This window comes from Molothrus ater, chromosome 9 (assembly GCF_012460135.2).
Source record: "Molothrus ater isolate BHLD 08-10-18 breed brown headed cowbird chromosome 9, BPBGC_Mater_1.1, whole genome shotgun sequence".
Taxonomy (NCBI): domain Eukaryota; kingdom Metazoa; phylum Chordata; class Aves; order Passeriformes; family Icteridae; genus Molothrus; species Molothrus ater.
This window is the reverse complement of record NC_050486.2, coordinates 597,607-618,964: the sequence shown is the minus strand read 5'-3', so window position 1 is coordinate 618,964 and position 21,358 is coordinate 597,607. Positions and strand designations below refer to the sequence as shown.

Sequence of the window (21,358 nt, the reverse complement as noted above, 5' to 3'; positions counted from 1 at the left end):
ACTGGTGGGACGGGTCAGGCTGGAGTGGGGTCACCCTCTTGCTTCACCCCTGCATCCCTCCCTGGCCCTCATCCCTCCAGGGCTCCGCGTGGTGTTGCTCGGGGACGCTGGCCCCCAAAGCGGGGTCCGTGTGCCTCTTTCCCGGCAGGGAGGAGCGGAGGGCTCGGGCTGCGCTCTGCGGCTCCAGCGCTGCGGGCAGCGCCGCTGGGATGGGCACGGCTGGTGGGGTCTGCACGGTGCCCTGGACCCGGGTGCTCCTCTGCTGTGAGCAGCCGGATGGACTGTGTGCCATTGGCGGTGCAGGCGGTCAGGGACACGCACCCGAAATAAACGCTTGCTATTCCTCTTTACACACATAAACCGTCCTTGCTGGTGGATTTGGCACGGAGCGCTCTTGGCTTTTTATCTTTTCTTTTCCGTTGGGACTTTTCATTCTCTCGCTCCACGTCGGCTGTGGCTCCCCGCAGGCTGGCACTTGCCATCTCGCAGCGGGCTGGCAAAAGCCAAGCTACCGAGCAAGGCACGCTGGCCAGCAGGAAACTGGGAAGGAGCTGGCCGGGAGATTTGGAAAGCGGAAACGTTAAATTCTGCCCCGTTTTTTCTTCTCTTGGGGAATACGGTTATCATGCTGACGGAGGTACTCAAGTGAGGTTGACTTAGGAGGAAAGCCTGGTGTAAAACGAGCGGCAGGAAGGCAGGCGTCTGTCACACACTGTTGTCTTCGGAGAACATGTGCTGTCAGGGGAAGAAAATTTGGCATCTAATTGTGTGCGATGCCCTCGGGGCAAAGGCTGCGCTCATAGGAAGGTGTCAAAGTGTTATTTTCCGCCTTTTCTCGGGCGGGAGGGTTCCTCTGCAGAGGCCATCACCTGCCCGATGGCAGGCACTGTGCTGCAGAGAGCAAAACAGTTGTTTATGGAGCAAACTTAAACCTTCCTTGCAACTATTTCCTGGGAAAGGCTGTTCAAGCTGAACTTCGCAGCCTTTTGCTCCTGAGGGATTGGAGCCGATTGCTGTTTTACTGTCAGCACCTGCTCACCCCTCACCTGCGGGGAGGCTGCAAAGCATCTCCCCTTCTAAATCCTGTGTGCCTCTTCTGTGCCACCTTCGGGTGACCCGGCTGGGAGGCTGGGCAGTGGGACAGGGTGTCAGCAGCCCCTGGGTGTGCTCATGGCTCATCTCTGCTCCACGCTGCTGCTCTGGCTGCATTAGTGCAGTGCTGCATATTAGCCTTTGTTAGCTCCTTTCTCTTATTTGGTATCCGGTGGCACGCGCTATTGCCAAATGCAATCCGTACCAAACCCGGCTTCCCAATTCCTGGGTTTCACCAGCAGCCCTTGATGCCAGATACGGAATGCAGATGGCTGAGGCAATTACTCTATCCTTTTATTAGATTGCTCAAGATTAATTAAATGCTTACATTCCTTTACTTCCTTTTATCCCCAAGAATCCCAAGCTCTTACACCCGCCGCAGCTCTTGTTGCAGCCAGGCACCCAGCACGAGTCACAAAAATGTGGAACTCTGATTTAGAGCAGAACTTTGGGGGAAGATTAAACCAGAAAAATGCTCATCTAGGATGTCAGGACTTGAGTGGCTGTCTCCTCAAATCCTCCTGGGGTAGCTGATAGTGCGGGCAGCGGGGATCCCGGTGTTCCAGCTCAGCACTGGAGCAGTGCTCTTTGCTCCAGCAGCCTGAGATTCCTGTTGAGCTTGCTTGGGGCTCCCTGCAGGGGGGTAGTGTGGGCCTGAGGCAGTGTGCACTGATTTATTGCTTTAATTTTTAATTGTATTTTTACACTCGGACCTGCTGCTGTCTCTAAGTGGCACATGTGGTGGGTGCAGTGCATGTTTTGGTCCATCAGTAGCAGCTGGCATCAGTGCTGTTGTCCCCTTTGTCCCTCTCCTGAGGGAGTCTTGCCATCCTGGGTGACTGGGTGGCCATAGGCAGTCAGAATTTGAACCTTTGTCAAGCAGAGGGTGATGGACGTGATGTGAGGTGAGCGGTGCTGTCACTTGAGCTGTGATGCCATCGGGAGGCTTGTGCCTCTTGTCCCCACTGGAGCCACTTGCAGCCATATGTGCTGGCACAGGGTCACCAAGTCAGAGCAAAGTGTCCCTAAGGATTATGTTAATCCATTTTCTGGAGATAAATCCAAGAGATGGAAAATCCCACTCCATCTTTTTAGGAACAGTAATGCATTTCACACTTTTGGATCTGTTTTCATTGGCCACTTCTCTTGGCACCAAACCCGGCTGTAACCCTGAGATGCCTTGGTCAGGCTGCAGGGAATCAGAGGAGCTGGCTCCAATGGGAGGCAGGATGTTTGTTTTCTTCTGTGTCTTGCATTCTGAATTGTTGATTAAAATCAAAAGCCTGGCCTCTTGGGTTAGCTGAAACATTTGGATGAAAGAACTGGGAGCTGCAGCATGGTGCAAGGGGAATGGACAGAAATTCCCACTTGTGCAGTGGTTTTCTGGTTAAATAAACAGGGATGTAGAGAGGAAATATACCTCCTGTACTCCTCCATGAGAAGGAGAGGGATGTGAGCTTACTCCTGATCTTCCCAAAGCCCTGGTGGTGCAGGACAAAACCCAAGGGCCACCTTGTGCAATGCCAGAAATTCTGTGTGTTCAGAAAGTGTGACTCAGAAAGGGAATGGAGTGGGGCAGTGGAGCCTGGCCCTGGACTCCAGACCCTGGTCTGTTGGAGTGCTGGGTGCTGCTGGGTTTGCTCAGGGAAGTTGTTACTGTCCCTCTCCTGGGAGCTGCTGCTGGGCTGGGGTTTCCCTCCTGCCCCAGGGGTCTTGTGGTCCAGAGCCAGGTCCCACCTACCAAATGCCCATTATTTGGAAACAGCTGTTACTCCCTCAGTCCCATGAATCCCTTTGCAGTGCCTTGATGTGCACAGTTTCCAAAGAAGGGGCAGGTGGCTGGGAGGACCCTCTCTGCTGCTCCCCGTGGCTGCCCAAACACATCTCAGTCCTTGGTGGACCCAGTACCTGTGGTCTCGGACTGCCTGGGCATCCCACATGCTGAAACCTGCTGTTCCTGATACCAGACCTGCTTGCAGGTAAAGGTGGGACTGGAGGTTCGGGAGGGTTGCTGTTCTGTGCAGCAGGTGGGGTTTTTGTGTTTGGCTGGTGGGGTGGATTTTTTTCCCTTAAGTGGTCTTGGCAACCAGGCACTTTCTCTCATTTTTGTCAGTGCTTTTCTCTGCTTCCGTGCGTGGGAAACTGAAGTTGAACTGAGCATCTGCTGCTGTCTATGTTTGGAGATGGGACATGGAGGAGACTTAAGTCTGATCCATGATGTCTCTTCCTCTGAACCTCTCCAGCCCACCTGCCTGCCACCTTCCAGGGACTGCGAGCACCGGCAGGCACTGCCAGTTGCTCCAAAGCAAAATCCTGTATCAGGGAAATGATTATAGCCTCAGGTGAGCACTAAGCAGGGAGTACATGTGTGTTTCCACTCGTGTGTATATTTTTATGTACCTTAGGGCTGCAAATAACAGCATTGGAAGTGAACTGAATTGCAGGCAGCCCTGATCGAGGCGTTCACTTCCCCTCCACTGCTTCAGGCTCCCTTCCCAGCAAAGGTCCCTTTCCTGGAGGGCTGGGAACTAGGAGACAGGTTGTGTGATGCTCTGCACCAGTCTGGCTGGCTGGGAGAGAGCTGGCAGCTCTCTCTGGGGGCTGTTTGTACTGGCAGCTCTGGTGTGCTCTGTCGGGGCTGCTCAGCCCAGAGCAAAGCTGCAGTGAGCCTGAGCTCGGGATTGCTCGCCCCAGGCTATAAATAACCTTCCCAATTCTGCAAAGGTTCTCGTCTGAAACAGTGGCATATTTCTGCCATACTTGTGGAGTCGGTTCCTGGGCTGCTTAGTGGAGCTCTTAGCAAAGAAAACTCTGTCTGGCTCTGGCAAAGCCGTGTGTGCCCAGGCTGTGGGGCCGGGCACGTGGGCTCTGCAGATGCCCAGAGGTCCCGTGGGAGCAGCAGGGGTGGGATGCTGCCAGCCCAGCTTTCTGCAGCGCTCTGGGCTTGCACAGCCCTGCTGTGGCAGGGTGGAGGAGCAGGAAGCTCAGGCTCAGTGTGGGGGCAGCCTGCCTGGGGGGGTGGAAACCCAGCAAATGGACGGTCCTGCTGCACTGCCTGGAAAAACGTCATCCCTCAGCACCTGCTGGGTCTGGGCCCTGCTGCACCATCACCTGCAGCACAGGTGTCTCCCCTGTTCAGGTGAGCCCTGTTTTGGCTGCTGGGAGGGGAGAGTGGGTGTGGTGAGTGTCCTGGGGCCCCCAGAGCTCGGAGTCTCTGGCACTTGAGCCCCGGGGCAGCTCCTAAGCAGGGCAAGTGCTGCTGGGACCAGCAGGCTCATGGGCACAAAACCGAGTGAAATCCACCTGAAACCACCCAAAACTGAATAAAAACAACCCCAAATGGAGTGAAAATGACCCAAAATTGAGTGAAATCCCCCCCAAATTGAGTGAAACTGACCCAAAACCAAGTGAAACCCTAAACTGACTGAAACCCAGAATTGAGTGAGACCACCCAAAACTGACTGTCCTTAAGGGCTCTGCCTGCCTGCTGTGAGGTCCCTGCTGTGTCCATGTCCAGTCTCCAGCTGTGTGGCTCTGGATGGCTCTGACACATGGCCTCAGGCTGCCAAGGCTGAATGTGTTGGCCTTGGGGTGCAGAGCTCTGCTCAGGGAGCAACTGGGCAAGGCTGAGGTGCCCAGCTTGGCAGAGCACCCATAAGCTGGAATAGAAGCCAGGGCCTTTTTCCATTAAAGTCAGCTGGCATTGTGAATTTTCCATCCCTTTTGGCCTCTGAGCCTGCACCACCACAGTGTGAGCAAACTTCCCCCTCTGCACCCAGCAAGGCAGGGTGTTCCTGAGGGGCAGGACAGAGCGTGCCAGCCCAGAGCCTTGGCTGCCTGGGCAACTGGAGAGCAGGAGCAGTGGGACAGCCAAAGTCCTGGGAATGGGCTTCTCCCTGCTTTCCCTGACAGCACAGCCTGGGGAGAAGCCCTTATCCGACAGACTGCAGGCAGACTGGGTGTTTCCCAGTGCTGGAGAAATAAGGAGGTTTCAGACTGGTGCCTGAGCACTTTGTCCCTCACTTTGTGGCACATGTAGCAGGGTCAATGTCCCAGTACCTGGCGCAGCCTCACACCACCGTGGACTCTGTAGAAATCTGGGGACCCTTGTGCCCTGCATCTGGCACTCCCTTCTGGCTGCTGGTACCTCTGGTAACCCCTCCTGGCTCTGAGGGTGGCCTGGGGCTGGTGCCAGTGTGTCCCCTCCCACTGCCTGCCTGCAGCTCCTGTAAGGAAGCAGTGGCTCCTCATCTGTGGGGTCTGTGGCTCAGGGTGGCTCTGGGAGCTGGAAGCCGGCAGGCAGCCAGGCCAGGCTCCCCTGTGAGCTGGGGATGATTCAGCCCTGACCTTTGCACGCAGTGCTGGGCTGGGAGCAGCAGGAAGGAGGCATCTCCTCCCCAGGAAGGCTTTGGCTGCCCACCTCTGCCTACCACCGATCTCATCAACACCCCTTCCAAGGTGTCCCCCGGCAGTGATGCGATTGGCCTTCGGTTTTCCGAAAATATCTGCCACCTGCTGCCACAGAAAAAGCAACTTCTCAAGAAAATTCGTTTCTGACAGAGCAGAAAACGAGCAGTATTCAACAGCCTCGAGGAAAAACGAGAAACTGAGTGACTTGTGCAAACAGTGCTTTGGCAAAGTGCTCCCCTTTGTTTTCTGTTTAAAAAGCAAATTTATTTTTTCCCTGGCATTTCCCAGAACTGGGCAGATCTTTTGTAAGCTGTGGGCAGAGGGTGCAGGCGATGTGCAGGGGTCCCTGCCCACTGAGAGCCTGTTTGCATGGGGAGGGGACAGCAAGCAGAGTCCCTGTGGCTGCTGGGAAGCCTGGTGGGTGCTGCCACCTCCCACAGCAGGGGGAGGGATGCCCTTTTGGGGCTCTGGAAGGATGGATGGAAGGCTGGATCGCAACACGGGCATGAGGAGCAGCGGGGCATGTGAGAAGGACCAGAAGCACCCTACAAAAGAGGTGCTTCATGCTGGCATCACAGCCTCGAGCAGCGCTGGCCTTGGCAGTGTGAGGGCTGGCCCTGCCTTTGTGGGGCTGCCAGGGTGGCACCAGGGACCCCCCTGGCTGCCCATTCACCCAGAAGGTGGCCTTTCTTCCCCTAATTGGGCTGGGGAGGAGGAGGCTGCCCAGGACAGCCTGTGGGGATTTGTGACCCCCTGGTCCCACTTAGCTCTTGGGTGTGGGTGAGGGACTCCAGCTCTGTCCCTCCATCCCTTGGCAGGGTGGTGGGGCCGTGGATCTCGAGGGGATTATTTGGAAAAGCCACATCCTTTACATACACATGTTCTCCCCCTTGGCTCGCGGGGCTTGGGGAGGGCGAGTTCTTTCACGGGTTTATTTTCTTTGTCAGCTCTTTTGCACAGCTTTATTCTCTTCCCTTTTGTCTCAGGCACCTTCCTTTGTCCTTCCTGCCTCCCTTTGCCGTGGGGTCAGCTGGCTGGCACGGATGCTGGCCTGACAATGGCCCTGCAGGGCTGGGACCACCTCTGTGTGCCTGGCACCTCGCTGGGGGCCCATGTGTGTTAAAGGAGGGCAGAAATCTGTGCCTGGCAGTGCCCATGCTTGGGGGTCTCTGAGCTCCTGCCCTGGCAGAGAGGGAGCTCAGTCTCAGGGGTGGGGTGAGTGGGAAGTATTGCTCTGTGGAGGCTCTGGCTGCTTTGCTTATCTTTGTCTTTGCCTCACCTGCTTGTTCCCACACCTATTCCCATAATTAAAATTGGTGCTGTGAGTAGGAGGGCTGGAGGAGAGTGGAGCAGGAGCAGCCCTCATTGCCTGCAAATCCCTGCTGAATATAGACGGTTTCTCAGACCATTCCCCAACTCACCTGGGAAGTTGTTTAGCTGAAAGACCAGCCCCCAGGTCCACATTTTGGGGGGATATTCACCACATTGTGAAGGGTTACTCTTCTGCAGCACACTTGTCACATGTGATTTCTGCCCTGAAGGCAAAAATAATCTGGAGAGACTTTGTCCATCTGCTGAGTTGTGTGAAATGTGTAAAAAATACCTGCCTGCAGAGTGGAAGGAGAGGGGGGTGTTTTTGGAGCTGTGAGCAGGGTGATTGTGAGCAGTGAGCCCACGCTGGGGTGGATGTGCCACGGGCTCTGGTGGGAGCACCATGGGCTGTGGGATACAGCAGGACACAGCTCTCGACACCAGGCTGGGGAGCAAAGGTGAATCCTGCAGCCTTTGTGACCCGTGCCCTTGGTTTGGCTGCATGTGGACATGAGCTGGAGCACAGAAAGGACAGCATCAAGACAACCCTACTGCTGATGCTGTTTCTCAGGAGGCCAATCTAAGGAGGTGGTGCCTGGCCCAGGGTGGTGTCTGGTTGTGCTTGCAGGGCACCCCAGCCCTGCTGGGCTCACACACTCACTCACTTGTGGCCACGGGGTTGTGGTGAGCAGCCAGGGTGCTTGGCATGGCTGGAATTCCTGTGGCCATGGGAGCCAGCTCTCCTGCCCAGCTGGCATTGCCTGCCCTGGCCTTGGCCAGGAACAGCCATGGCTGTGTTCTGCACCTGCCTGGGCAAGGAGAGCACAGTGGAAGGAGGGGGATTTCCAGGCAGTGACCTCATGCAGCTGGGAATAGCTGGAGGAAGACAGGCTTCCTCTGGGTGCAAAAGTCTGCCCTTCTCATATAGGATGAGAATCCTGCTTCCCCAGGTGGTCCCTGGCAGAAAAGTGATGTGGGAAGGCTTAGTGAGGCAGTGCCATAGGGATGTTTGCCTGGCAGAGCAGGATGGGGCAGGGCTTCTTCCTTAGGTCCTGCCTGGTGACTGCAGGTTCAGGGCTCCAGCTGCCTCTGCCCTCCTCCTCAGCTCCTGCTTTTTCCTGATGGTTTCCAGGCCTCACCTCAGAGAGGGGGATGTACTGATGTCTGAGATGCCTCTCTCAGATGAGCTGCCCCTTTGAAGGGGTGGCAGACTCTGTGCAGGGGCTGTGACAGGGAACTGCTGGGAGCTGTGGGCTCTCAGCAGGGCCCTGAGGGGCTGAGTGGCCTGGGCTGCAATTCCCAGTTATGTAAGGCTGCCCTGCACTGTGCAGCCTGCACGGCACGTGATGGACACGCCAGCTGTTTGGGGTTATTTTTATATCCTCTCTCTGCACATCTCCTCTGAGCACTGACTGCCCTGTGCTGGTCACTGGGCACTGCCTCTGTGACCCCCAGGCAGGAGCTGTGTGCTGGGGATGGCCTGGCTGAGCTGCCACGTTGGGTCTTAGCAAGGAGGGCTCTCAGAAACACAGGGCTCCCTGAGCTTCTGGGGCAGCTCACACACAAAGCCCAGCTTTGGTCATGCATCCCCTGCACCATGCCATCCCTCCTTGGAGGTGGCAGTCCCAGTGCAGCGATGCTGGGAGAGAAATAACCCCTCTGAGCAGCCTCTGCCTGAGCACTTGTTCAGGCCCTTGGGCAGCCATGTCAGTGCTGCTGCTGGGAACCAGCCACCTGGGCTTCCATGGTGCCAGCAGAGGTTGTGGCCATGCTCCCAGGAGCAGGAGCCCTGCTGGGTTTGGTGCCCGTGCTGCGCTGCCGAGGTTACGTCAGCCCTTGTGTGGAGATGAAGCGTGGGAGCACAGAGGGCCAGTAAATGGGCTCAAAACGCTTTTCTTCTAACTACACGTTTTTAGCGCTCAGCATTGACTCTTCATCGCTTGTCTGTTTTCTGATCCTTCTTCAGAATCTGCCCTCTTCCATTTTATTTTTAAAAAGGTTTTTGTTCCGCGTCTCTCCGTGCTGGGTCGCAGTGGCGCTGCCTTTGGTCCCCTTTGAATAGCAAAGCGGCTCCTTTATTCTGGAGGCTTGGCCTGGAGGCTCAGCATTCCTGCAGAAACAGCCACGGCTTTGGCAGGGCTGCAATTAAATAATGGAGGGCCTGTCACAGGACAGGTCGGGCCGGCTATTTTAGGGATATTCCAATATCCAGGTCTGTAATAGATGACTCACGGCAACCGAGGGGATACTTGCTTATACCTGTGTGCTTTGATCATGGCCTAGATGAGTGAGTCCCGCTGGCCCAACGGCTGAAATGATTTTATTGCTAGAAAAAGGGTTTTTGACTGCTTGCAGTGGTGTGGTGAGGGAACAGCTTCATGGCTGGAGGCATGCAGGCATTCAGGTGCAGCAGGCAAAATGCTGCTCATTCCCCAGAAGTGACCCTGGGTTCCCTCTGTGGATACCACTGGGGCCCTGGTGGGCCCATGGGGTTTCCAGGGCTGTTGGAACTGGACTAATCTCCTTTCTTTCCTTGCAGTACATCGGGAGCCTGGATGTGCCGCGGCCAAACAGCCGCGTGGAGATCGTGACGGCCATGCGGCGCATCAGGGTGAGTGTGCCCAGGCTGCTCCTTACCCTTCCCATCCCAGGCCTGGCCTTCTCCTCCATCTGCACCTGCAGCTTTGTCTCTCATCAATCCTGTCCCCCAGTGTATTGATAACTCTGTGTTTCACTGTCCTCCTCTCCATGTCAGCTGGGCCCGGTGCTGGCAGGCTGAGTGTGGCACAGAGTGCTGTTTGCAGCACGGCTGTCCCCAGACACCCCCTGTGCTAGGGCTGTGTGTGCTCACAGTGCTGCATCCTGTGCTGCGAGGCAGGGGTGGGCTGGAAGGTGCATGTGGGATGTGGCACCCCGTGGGAACTGTAGGGTACCCGTGGCTGGGAGCATTTCCTCATTTGTCAGTCCCAATAACAAAGTAACAATAAGCTACTTGTGCAAGAGGTTTCTTAGGGTTTTACTGCTTGTGTAAGAGTTTCAGCAGCATGAAAATTCAGGTGCTGCCTGGATATGGCAGCAGGTTAGCGCTAAATGGCAGTGTGCAAGGTGAGGTGCATAGTAGCAAGCTCTGGGGCTGGCCAGCAGTGAGCTTGTTTCAGGGTGAGTAGGTCAGGGGGTATGATCTGGTAATGAAATCATCTGGCTTCCCAAAGCACTTGCAGCCAGGATATGGGACACCCTTGCTGTATAATGCTTGGCCCATAACCAAGAGAGGAGCTTTTCTTCTGCTCCCCAGCCTCTGGCCAGCCCAAGTGCAAGGTGTTCACAGGGAGGGAGGGGAGCAAACCATGCACCCCAGAACTCGCTGCCCCCAGGCTGAAAAAAGCAGGAGCTTGACTGCTCTTCAGCAGGGGACAGCCCCTGGGGCTGAGCTGGCCCTGGGTGTGCTGGCTGCAGGCACAGGTGGTTTGGTCTGTCCTTGGGCCAGACCTTGCCCTGTCCTCCAGAGATGGCTCTCTCCTGGGAATAACACCCTGAACTGGAAGGGCCTGAAGGCACTTGCAGGGACATTGGGTAAAGGATGAGCTGTCTTTCTGCTGGTCTCATGGGATCCCATAAGCACCAAAGCTGCTCCTGTTGCTGAGCAGCTGCACCAGAGCTCTGCTCCTCTCAGCCCTTCATGCAGACTCTTGCTATAATCTCATTTTCTCTTTCACCAGAGGAGGAGAGGAGGATCATATCCCAAGATAAGGAGTATCATGTTCAAAGGACAGACATTTCGAGGCTCTTCTGTTTCAAACTTTCAGGGTGTAAATAGTTTGTGGGTTTTCCTCAACAGCTTCCCTACTTGTTCTCCTGTCCTCTCTGTGGGGGTTAATGTTGTGACTGGGGCATGACATGGGAAGGCCTTTATGGCATTAGGTTTGCTCACCTTGTGTCCAGACAGTTTGGGACAGAACAACTGTTATGTCATCAAGAGCTCTCATAAACAGCAGTTTCCTTCATTGCCTTCCAAGATAAGACTTCTGAACAAATGCACTTCCAGCCCCAAAATCACAGAACTCCACCTCACCTGGCACAACTTTGAGGGTTTAAGTAAACCCTCAAAGGGGGGGAAAAATAAGAACACCGGAACGTCCTTGTTGACCAGTATGAATAAACTCAAGCACAGTCTAGAAAATTCATACAGCTCTGAGGGGCAGTGAAAGGACACAGAATAGGGTAAAATAATGGTTTCTCATGGTGAATGATGTGTTTGAAGCACGTGCTCAGGCTTTCTTCACTTAGTGTAAGACAGGAGAGATGCAAGTCATGAAAGGCCGTGGAGATCAAATCTGCCAGAGAGACTTTGAATGTCTGTGTATTTGTCAGGGGGTGCTATTTGTGAGGGGGATGCCAGGATGGTTGGATGGATGGCTGTCTACAAGCAAAGCCCTCCCCTGATGTGCTGTACTTTGCCCTGGATGTGCCTGGCAGCAGGAGGGACCACAGCATTGCTGAGGACATTTCTGGCTGGGCTGGGTGCTGGGGACTCCTTTCAGCTTGGCTGGAGCTGAAATGATGCATGTCCTCCTTATAGAGCACAGCCATCCTTCTGCTTTAGGGCATAAAATAATCCCAGAATACTGGCATGGGGAAACCAGAAAAGAAAACAGTTTATTTGGGCACAGAAAGCAACAGTGAGGGATCATCAAGTGCAAGCAGCAGCAGTTTTGTGTGTAGGGTGTGAAGGAGCTGCTGACCCTGAGGTTTGTATCGTTTTTAATGCAATCCCTGGTTTAGGGGCAAGGTGCTCTGTCTCAGTTTGTTCCAAGTGCTGAAGGTGGGGGACCCTCACCATCCCCTCTGCTGCCTCAACTCCCCTTTCTCAGTGCTACCTTTGCCATAGCTGCTCTCTGGGCTTTGCCTCTGTTTACCAAGTGATTTAAAAAATGACCCTGCAAAGAAGTGGGGGTGCTGCCTGCCCGAGAGTGGGGATCCCAGTGGGGAGAATGCCCTGGAAGCCCCCTGTGACTGCCTGTGCTGGGCTGGGAGCAGGAGGGGCTGGGACAGCAGCAGCATCAGCCCCTGTAGCACTGCCTCCCTTTTTCTCCCCCACACTCACTCGGGGCCAGGCGAGTGCTGCTTCCTGTTTGGATGGAGAGCTGACCCTTGGCACGGGGGAGGACAGTGCATAGCTGACATTGCTGGGATGCCTGCGCCAGGCAGGCCCCCCTACAGAGCAGAGCCTTGGTGTGGGCAGGACAGCTCCACCTGAGCAAGAGGGGAGGTCAAGCCCAAAGCTGGTCCCTCTTGTGGGTCAGGAACTTTAAACAGGGGGTTGGTGTTGCAGGCCATCCCCACAAATGCTATCCCCTTCTCCCCATTGCTGAAGGGCTGGTGATGCCATGGCCATCCTCCTGGTCCTGGCCAGAGGGAGTTTCTGTCCAGAAGCTGGAGAATGTGGAGAATTCCCGGGATTCTCACAGCTCAGGATGAGGAGGGAAGGGGAGGTGCTCAGCTGAGTGTCTGCTTTTGGTTCCTGCATGGGCTGGGCTTGCTGGGCACACAGCCCTCTCTGCACTGCACCTTGGTGTAAATCCCTGGCCCTGAAATGACTCGGTGGAATGGGACATTAGCCATGCTAAAGATGCACTTGAGAGCAATTTTGTGAGCATCTGCTGCAGCTTTCCTTCAAACCCTACATGTCTCCTGCAGACCACTGATGGCCACCTACATAATAAATGCAGTAGACCAGGGCTTGTTTCCTGGGCAAGCAGGGGGGCTTCTCTTAGTACAGCTGGCTCCTGTCTGCTGCTCATCCCAAACAGGGTGACCCAGTCCATGTTGCTTCATGCCCTGAACTGCTGGATTTGGCTTCCCAAATGCTCCTTGGCTCCTCTGGATGTGAGATACAAGGAACTGATCAGTAAGTCCAGGAAGTCACCTGGGCATCCAGAAGCCCCAAACTAGAGTGGTGTGTCTTCCCAACCCTAAGGATTAAAGAGCTGTTGCAGATTTCAGTTGAAAGTGCCTGAGCAGGTGGCTTTTTCCTGGTATCTTTTTCCTTCCCCTCCCTTCCCAGTGAGCTCATGGGCCCTCAGTGACAATGACAACTGTATATTTTTTGCATTGTCATGATGTAAATTCATGCAAGTGCTTTCCTCTCCATGCCCCTGGCATGTCTCCAGGGCAGCCAGTGCTGCCTTGCTGGGGCTTGGTGCCATGGTTCTGGAGAATTTGGAATCAGCCCTTTTGGATTGCTGAGTGCAGCTTTGATCCAGGTTTTCTTTGGAGCCAGGAAGGATGAAAGCCTATATAGGCACTTGGTAAAAGCTGTGGAAGTCTTCTGCAAGGCTGTTTCTGGGAAGTGTCCAGCTGAGTTTTGCAGGCTCAAAACAGGGAGGCATTCCAAGCACTTGAAAATCTTGCTCCTCTACACCTCCTACTCTGCCAGGTACATCTGATTTTGTGGGACTTCTGCTGCTTTGCATAGCTGAGCTCAATTTTAGCGAATTGGCAGAATTGCTGAATTTCTACAAGCTTGTGTAAAGCAAGATTTCACATCCTCTGCAGGCCACGGGTGCAGTTGGACTGGTGTGAAAATTGATGTGTGTGGCCAGTTACTGGTGTAGAGCTCCTGGTGTAACTCTGAGCTCATTTAATTGGAATATTTCTCAGCTATTCCTGCTCCTGCCATGGTGAGTTTTTAAAAGCATGAGGCCATTTACAGTGATGCCTTCCTTTTTTTTTCTTCTTTTCTCTCGCCATGCACAGGTGTCTCTTCTGTAGAAAGGAGCAGGATTTGGGAGCAAGCTGGCCCTGCATGCCTGGGGCAGCCCACCCCTGTCTGTCTGTGAGGACCAGCACAGTGGGAAATGGGCTGGCCAGGAGATGCTCAGGTTTTGGCCACATGAAGAGCACAGCCTGCTTGGTGCCAAGTCATGGCACTTGGTGCAAGGTGAATTATTGACAAGCTAATGACTTGATGTGGTTATCCAAGATGAACAAGATTATGTTGTATTAGATCTGGGAGGAACTGAAAGGATATCTGTAATAATTTCAGTTGCTCCTTCAGTGCTCTGACAGACACAATAAAGGGGTGAATCCTTCTGGGCGTGCTTGCATTTCTCCTGGCATCACCAGTGCCACTTAATGTCATAATAAAATAATGGCTAGTCTGGTACTGCTACCAGCATGGCATGAAATAGGCCAGGATCTCATTCTGTGGTTAGTATTTAATCAATAAACTGGTTAAATTAGTACCCAGATTGATTGGAGCAGCCTTTTGTCCAAGACTGCCCACGTTTCCAGGAGAGTTGGCCAAACTCTCCTGGAAGAGAGTTGGCAGTGTGGTGACCCTGCCCTGTTGCCTGCCTCTGTACCATGGCCAGGATGGGGTGAGGGCTTTGCAGTGGAGCTGTGGGCTCCAGTGGAGCAGTGAGTAGTGCAAGATGCAATGCACACACAGTAAAATGAGGAGTTCAGGGAGGTAAATGACTCTGTGTGGCAGAAGGCCGGCATCTGGCCTGTTGAAGAGGTGGAAGTGTGAGCCATTAATGCTGAGCCCTGGGGGAAGGCAGTGAGGGATGGAGCAGTGGGGCACTGCTTCAGAAAGGCCCTGAGAGGGGAGCCAGCCCTGCCTGTGCTGGCTGTGTCCTGAGCCCGCTGGCTCACGCAGGAGTGACTGGGCTCAGGCTCACATGTGACCCCACGGCTGCTGGGGAGATGAGGAACAGGCCCCTGCTCCTGGCTGCAAAAATGAGTCGTGACAAGCTCGTTGCCTTTCAGCTTCCAGCAATGCCCTGTCCAAGAGTTCTCTGCCAAACCTGGGACAGCAGCGTGTCCCTCGTGGCCAGGCTCCAAAACAGGGTGGGGTGGCCAGGCTGGGGCAGGAAAGAGCAGGGGGTTCCCAGCTGGATGGACAGCACGGTGGTGGAGCCAGTGAGGATGAGGGAAACCGTAAGCAGGTGGGGGCTCCTGAGCCAGGAGTGCAGCCACGTGTGGCCTTCCTGCACCTCCTGTGTCCCACAGGAGCTCAGCCCTTCTGCTCTGGGCGAGTGCCCCGCGGGCAGGGCAGGGCTCGGGCAGGGCAAGGCAGGGCTCTGGCAGGGCAAGGCAGGGCAGGGCTGGGGCAGGGCTCTGGCAGGACAGGACAGGGCTCAGGCAGGGCAGGACAGGGCTCTGGCAGAGCAGGGCTCAGGCAGGGCAGTCTCTGCAGGGCAGGGCTCTGGCAGAGCAGGGTTCAGGCAGGGCAGTCTCTGCAGGGCAGGGCTCTGGCAGGGCAAGGCAGGGCTCTGCAGGGCAGGGCTGGGGCAGTGCTCTGGCAGGACAGGACAGGGCTCTGGCAGGGCAGGGCTCGGGCAGGACAGGACTCTGCAGGGCAGGGCAGGGCTCGGGCAGGGCAGGGCTCGGGCAGGGCAGGGCTCTGGAGGGCAGGGCAGGGCTCTGGAGGGCAGGGCAGGGCTCTGGCAGGGCAGGACAGGGCTCTGGCAGGGCAGGGCTCTGGCAGGACAGGGCTCTGCAGGACAGGACAGGGCTCTGCAGGGCAGGGCAGGGCTCGGGCAGGGCAGGGCTCTGGCAGGGCACTCGGCTGGCACTGGGCATGCCAGCACAGGCAGCAGCGCTCCTGGTGGGTGGGTGATGCTGGCCTGGAGCCAGCCCAGTGCCTTGCAGAGGACTGGAAGCCAAATAGGCACCAAGCCCAGGGCATGAGTGGAGCTGCTGGCAGAAAGCTGGGAGGCAGCAGTGCCTTCTGTCCTCTCCAGCCTGTCACACATCCTTGCCCTCCCTGTGCCTGGGCTGGACTCTGCTCCTTCTCTGGGAGCCTGGGGTGTCTCCCTGTGAATCATCTCCCTCCCTGCCTGGGGGCTTTCCCCACCGTGCTCCCACTGAGTCACTTCACTGCCTTGCCTTGCCCACTGTGTGAGCCCTCAGCAAATGTCTGCAGGGAGCTCAGGGGAGAGCTGGGCACTGGTGTCTGCCAGGCTCCCTGAACGTGCTGGGAGGGCACAGCTTGGCTGTCACTCCCTCCCAGCCAGGGAATGCTCTGCTGCCTCCCACCCTCTCTAAGTTCATGGCCAGCATGGAAAGCCATTACACCAGTGTCCATCTGCGTGTCCTTGTGCTTCCTCCTCTTCCTCCTGCTTCCCACTTGCTCTTCCCCAGAAATGGTCCTTCAAGCATCTCTGAAGGACTGCACTGGTGGGTTGCACTGATGTGGGGCACAGCATGCTGGCCAGGTAAGCCTGCCTTTCCTGGCTCCTTCCTGTGCTGCACAGATGGTTCTGGCAGGGCAGCAGGCTGAGCCCAGTGCCAGAGCTCAGCTGCATGAGAAGCAGAAGAATGTGGAGCTGCAAACCCTGCTCCTGGAGCCCAGGCACACGAGGAGTCTGTGGGACTGCAGATGCCATGGGAGCTGCCCATGGGGCTCTCCTGCTCTGGCTTTTCCTCTTGCCTAGAAAGAAAGGATTTGTTGCACACTCTGCCTCCCAGGCATGAATGGATTCAGCCTGGCTGTCAAGGAGAGGACGTCTGCAGCTTGTTCTGGGAAATTTGGGTCATGTTAGCACTGGTGATTGCTGTTTGTGAGGGTTCAAAGAGTTCCTACAGAAACCATCATCCTCTGAAAGCCTTCTGCAAGGTGACAGAGCTTCCTTTGATGGCCTGAGCCTCAGGCTTGCTTAAACCTCTGCTGAAGGTGTTACTGTGGGAGAGGGCTGTGTTCAGTGTCACCAGCTGTCACACACCCAGCTCAGTGCACAGCAACCCCACCACTGTCACCAAGAGAGGACAGTCTCTTCTGCTGCTGCAGGATTGCTGGTGAAGATAGCCATTGCACTTCCCTTTGCATTTTGGAGTACATTTCTAACTGTGCCTAGGAATAAGCTCCTGGCTACCTGAGAGGTTGTTGATAAGAAAAATTGGGTTTGAGAGAGATGTGCTGAGGTTTGGCTGATTTCAGGCTCTGTGACTCGTCCTAGCATCTCTCAGCAGCATCTGGGCAGTGCAGTGAAGAACTGGATCTTCTCCCTGAGTTTGTGTCTCCTCTCACCCTTGGCATTGCTTTTATTTGGAGGTTTTTCCCTTCTTATTTACTACAACATGGATTCTCATGTGGTTTTTAACAAATCAGTGCTTTCATCAATTTTCTGCCATCATGGCAACATTTTACTCTTGGGATGGAGTGGGATCAAATGCTCCCTGGTGCTGAGTGCTGATGCTGCATGGGCCTGAGCAGGAGAGATGCAGGCAGCCTTATCTGGGCAGCTACATCTTCCAGCTGGACTTGAGTGTGTCCAGAGACAATAGCTCACTCTTGCTCCATGGTTAAAGGGAGAAATAACCTCCAAAAAGGAGAAATAACCTCCAAAAAGGAGACCAAAGAGTTACTAAAACTCACAAGCAGGGGTGGAGCAATATTTGGTATCCATTTTATGGGTGACAACCTAAGGCACAGGGAGGCTGTGACTTGTCAGACTCCTTCTGTGGGAGACATCCCTGTGCAGGGAACTGGGCTGAATTAAAGTCAAACCAAACTGAAGTCAGCTTTGAATGCTACTCTTGTATATGATCCTTTCTGCTCTTGGGCTTCCCTGCTGGTCCTCAAAGGCCGAGGACCCTTTAATTTAATGTGTTGTGGTGTTCTCTGCTGCCTCACCTCAGAAGAGAGACAAAAGCCTGGGGCTGCAGCCTTCCACAAAAATGCCACGTGCCCCAGTTTCTTCCCTGCTAAAATTAATTCTTGGTGGTTTTGGCTCGGTGCAGCAGGAAGATGTTCCAAGGGATGCTGTGCCCTGGGGAGGTGCAGAGTCAGAGCCTGCCCTGCCTCCTGCAGCAGGGTGAGAGCGTTTGGGGTGTCACTGCAGCAGGGTGAGAGCGTTTGGGGTGTCACTGCAGCAGGGTGACAGGGGTTTGGGGTGTCACTGCAGCAGGGTGACGGGGGTTTGGGGTGTCACTGCAGCAGGGTGAGAGCGTTTGGGGTGTCACTGCAGCAGGGTGACAGGGGTTTGGGGTGTCACTGCAGCAGGGTGACGGGGGTTTGGGGTGTCACTGCAGCAAGGTGAGAGGGTTTGGGGTGTCACTGCAGCAGGGTGACGGGGGTTTGGGGTGTCACTGCAGCAAGGTGAGAGGGTTTGGGGTGTCACTGCAGCAGGGTGACGGGGGTTTGGGGTGTCACTGCAGCAAGGTGAGAGCGTTTGGGGTGTCACTGCAGCAGGGTGACAGGGGTTTGGGGTGTCACTGCAGCAAGGTGAGAGGGTTTGGGGTGTCACTGCAGCAAGGTGAGAGCGTTTGGGGTGTCACTGCAGCAGGGTGAGAGCGTTTGGGGTGTCACTGCAGCAGGGTGAGAGCGTTTGGGGTGTCACTGCAGCAAGGTGAGAGCGTTTGGGGTGTCACTGCAGCAGGGTGAGAGCGTTTGGGGTGTCACGGGTGTTCCTGCCCTGTGCAGGAGCAGAGGAAGGCAGCACAGCTGGTTAAGAGGAGAGGTTGCAACATCTATTGTGTGAGCTGGTCTGTGGAATGGGAGTTTAATTAGGGAGTGGGAGGAAAGGATGTATCTATTGTAGAGCAGCAGAAGGAGCAAGCACTGCCCAGAACAAGGGAAAGGAGCCAAGTGCTCTTCCCATCCCAGCAGAGGAGGCTGGAGCCCACAGAGCGTGCTGCAATCCCTGGAGATTCCCTGCCTCCTCCTGCCTGCTCCTTGTCACCTCACAGGGAAGCTGCCAGGGCCACGCAGGGCTGGGCTCCTGCACATGGCCCTGTGGCCATGGCTGCTCCAGGTGGCTCTGCAGACAGTAGTTGGTAGGTGTCTGCTTCAGCTGGGATTTTTGGAAGGCACAGAATTTCTCATCTGGACTAAAGTCTATCCAGGGCAAAAACTCTAGACAAAGAATTTTCAGAGTAGAAAATGTTTCCTTCTCAGGCCAGGCTTCCCTGGTGGAGCATGAGGATCCCAGTGATCCTTAATCTGTCACTTGGTTTTCAGCAGTGGGAGAGTAACATGATAGGGAAAAATCCCCAACCAAACCAGTTCCCCATGCAATGGGCTTGCATATGGAACTGCTGATCTGTTCCAGCAGAAGCTGCAAAAGCCAGCCTGAAGTGTGTATTTGCCACAGGAAACTTCAGCAGAGATGGTTAAATTTCAGCTTAATTCTTTAAGAGGAAACAGCCAGACCTGTGATGTTGCAGTGTTGTTGTTGGAATGCAGTAGTGATATGCATCTGAGAGAGCCATCTCTTTCTTTTTCTCTCCAAGGCCTCCAGTTTTGTTTTAGCATTTTGCTCCAATGACATTTTCTTATTCCCTCTTAACATGATGGATGGGACTGGTCTGGACTCCTTCAAACATTCCCTGATCCTTGGGAACTTGGGGGATGTGTGTGTGTTTCCAACACAAAGAGCACATCTGTGCTGACCTCTGCTTACATGCTAAGAAATCCACATGATCCAAAAGGAGAAGAGAAACCCAGAATAATTGGCCAAAGCAGTTGGTGAGTGTGACTTGGGATGCAGGTCCCTTTGAGCTTTCTGTGAAAAAGACCTGTCTTTCTGTGATTTGAGTGGATCCAGCTTCAACTCCTAGCTAGCTGATTTTGTGCATTTGCCTAAAGTCAGAGCCTTTGATGTGAGGAAGCTCTTCCCAAGACCCAGGTCTGGGCTGTGGACAAGTGCCCACTGAGCCTGCTCTGTGGATAAGCCAAATACAGAGAGTTTGTTTTAACCTCAGGGATGTGGGAGTCTGGGGAAACTGCCTCATGTTCTTGTTGATTTCTTCTGAACTGTTTTCTGTTTCTTCTTTGAAGTGTGTGATAAAGCAGAAGTTGTTCTGTTGGAATGGATTGTATTGGTAGTGCTTTCAGTGGTGCCATGGTTTGAGAAAATGTCACCTTTCTGTTTTGCTGCACATTGCCCAGGACCATGCTGTCTTCATCGTGCCCTTTGCACTGGGATGACCCTTGCAATGCCTCCAGGGTCTTTTTAGGATACATTTCTGCATCTTGGCAGATGCAGCTACTGTTCCTTTTTCCTGTGAGAGGCTGCTTGGCCAATGCCATATAAAATCATCCTGAAATGAGTAGATGCCAGATTCCTGTGAACTTGGCCTGGATAGCAAATACTCTTTTTTCTCCATTTGGGTTTTTTTTTTTTTTTTTTTTGTTTTTTTTTTTTTTTTTTTGTTTTTTTGGTTTTTTTTTTGTTTGGTTTTTTTTTGTTTGGTTTTTTTTTTTTTTTTTTTTGGTTTTTTGGGGGTTTTTTTTGTTTTGTTTTTTTGGTTTTTTTTTGGTTTTTTTGTTTTTGTTTTGGTTTTTTTCTTTTTTTGCAGCCCTGCATTGCTGTGAGCACTGAGGCTTCCTGGAAGCACAATGGCATTCTGTCCTATGTCTCTCGTTGCTTCATCTGTGGCCCTGCTGCTGAGGTGGATTTCAACCTCTTTTTTCTAATTCCACCTAAAATCTTGATGCCTTTTTTACTTGGAATTTTTTTCTGTGATTCTGTCTAAACCACTCTAAAGGACATTATTCTTGTTGTCTTTAACATGCAGAATTTAGTGAATGAGTTTTAATACCTGCATTAGTTGTTGAAATAGGAACTGTGAAGCAAGAGTGATATGAATAATTACCTCTTTTCTCCATTTACAGCCCAGAAACATTGTTGAGCACTGCCAGCTTCTTAAGAGCCCCACAGGGCTGCCTTGTTTCTGATGCACCAAGTGTTTAATGCTGCTGCTCATTCATTCTTTATTAATTGTCTGAATTTCATAATCGCTGATTTAGTTACAGTATTACCAGCCTGCCTTCCTTGGCGTGTCACTGCTTCTCTGCCTGGCTATTCTCATTTGCCTTCTCAACTGATCTTACTCAAGCTTTTTATGCAACAGTGGGAGAGCAGCTCTGTGGTGAGCAGTAAAACAAAATACCAAAATAAATCCTGTATTTCACAACTTGGGGCATAAATATCACCGTGCTGCAATTTGGCTCGCTTTGCTGAGCTGACACCTTTCTGAAGTACTGTGTGGGTATCTTCTTAGGCTGCCCCTTGCTTCGTCACCTGCCCTCAGGGTAGATTTGGGGTGACTTTGTGCTCCTCTGCAGTATCAGCCCTGCCTTTGACCTGTCCATGTAGAAGGATTACCTCAGCTGCCTTGAGGCAGGGTCTGTCTTTGAAAGGATACATTTGGAGGAGAAAGCTAATTTTAAACACAGGAATTTTGTTTTCCTTCTCAGCTGGAGGGAGGTGCTGGGCAGGACATTGCCTATACTGCTCAGTCCTGGGGTCCCTGAGGCATCCAGGACTGGCTGGTGCCAGAGAGGGGCAGGAGTTTATCAGGGCTTACTGTAAAGGGGCATGACTGAACTGCTGCAGATGGCAGTGCTGCTCTTTAAGCCAAGCTTCTTCCAGCACAGGGGCTCAAATGTGCTCTGGGCTGGAAGAACAGAAGCCATTTCCAGGCTCCTGTAGTTCCTCACCTTCTTCAAAGGGTGGTTGCACCAAACAGCTTATGCTGCCTCTGCCTGCATAGGTCAAACCAATGCATGTCTAATTAAAATACCACAAATTCCAGT

General features: G+C 53.8%; 1 protein-coding gene across 4 annotated transcripts in view; it reads left to right on the top strand.

The window, feature by feature from the left end:
- The window catches only part of NOS1AP (nitric oxide synthase 1 adaptor protein), a 39,077-nt gene that overhangs the window by 366 nt on the left and 17,353 nt on the right, over window positions 1-21,358 (top strand). For 3 of the 4 annotated variants that reach the window (XM_036387724.2, XM_036387723.1, XM_036387722.1), the window contains exon 2: window positions 9,353-9,424. In XM_036387724.2, the coding sequence (XP_036243617.1) occupies window positions 9,353-9,424 (72 nt within the window). Of the gene's footprint in view, window positions 1-3,288; window positions 3,435-9,352; window positions 9,425-21,358 lie in introns of those variants that run through there. The other variant, XM_036387725.2, reaches the window with a different exon arrangement.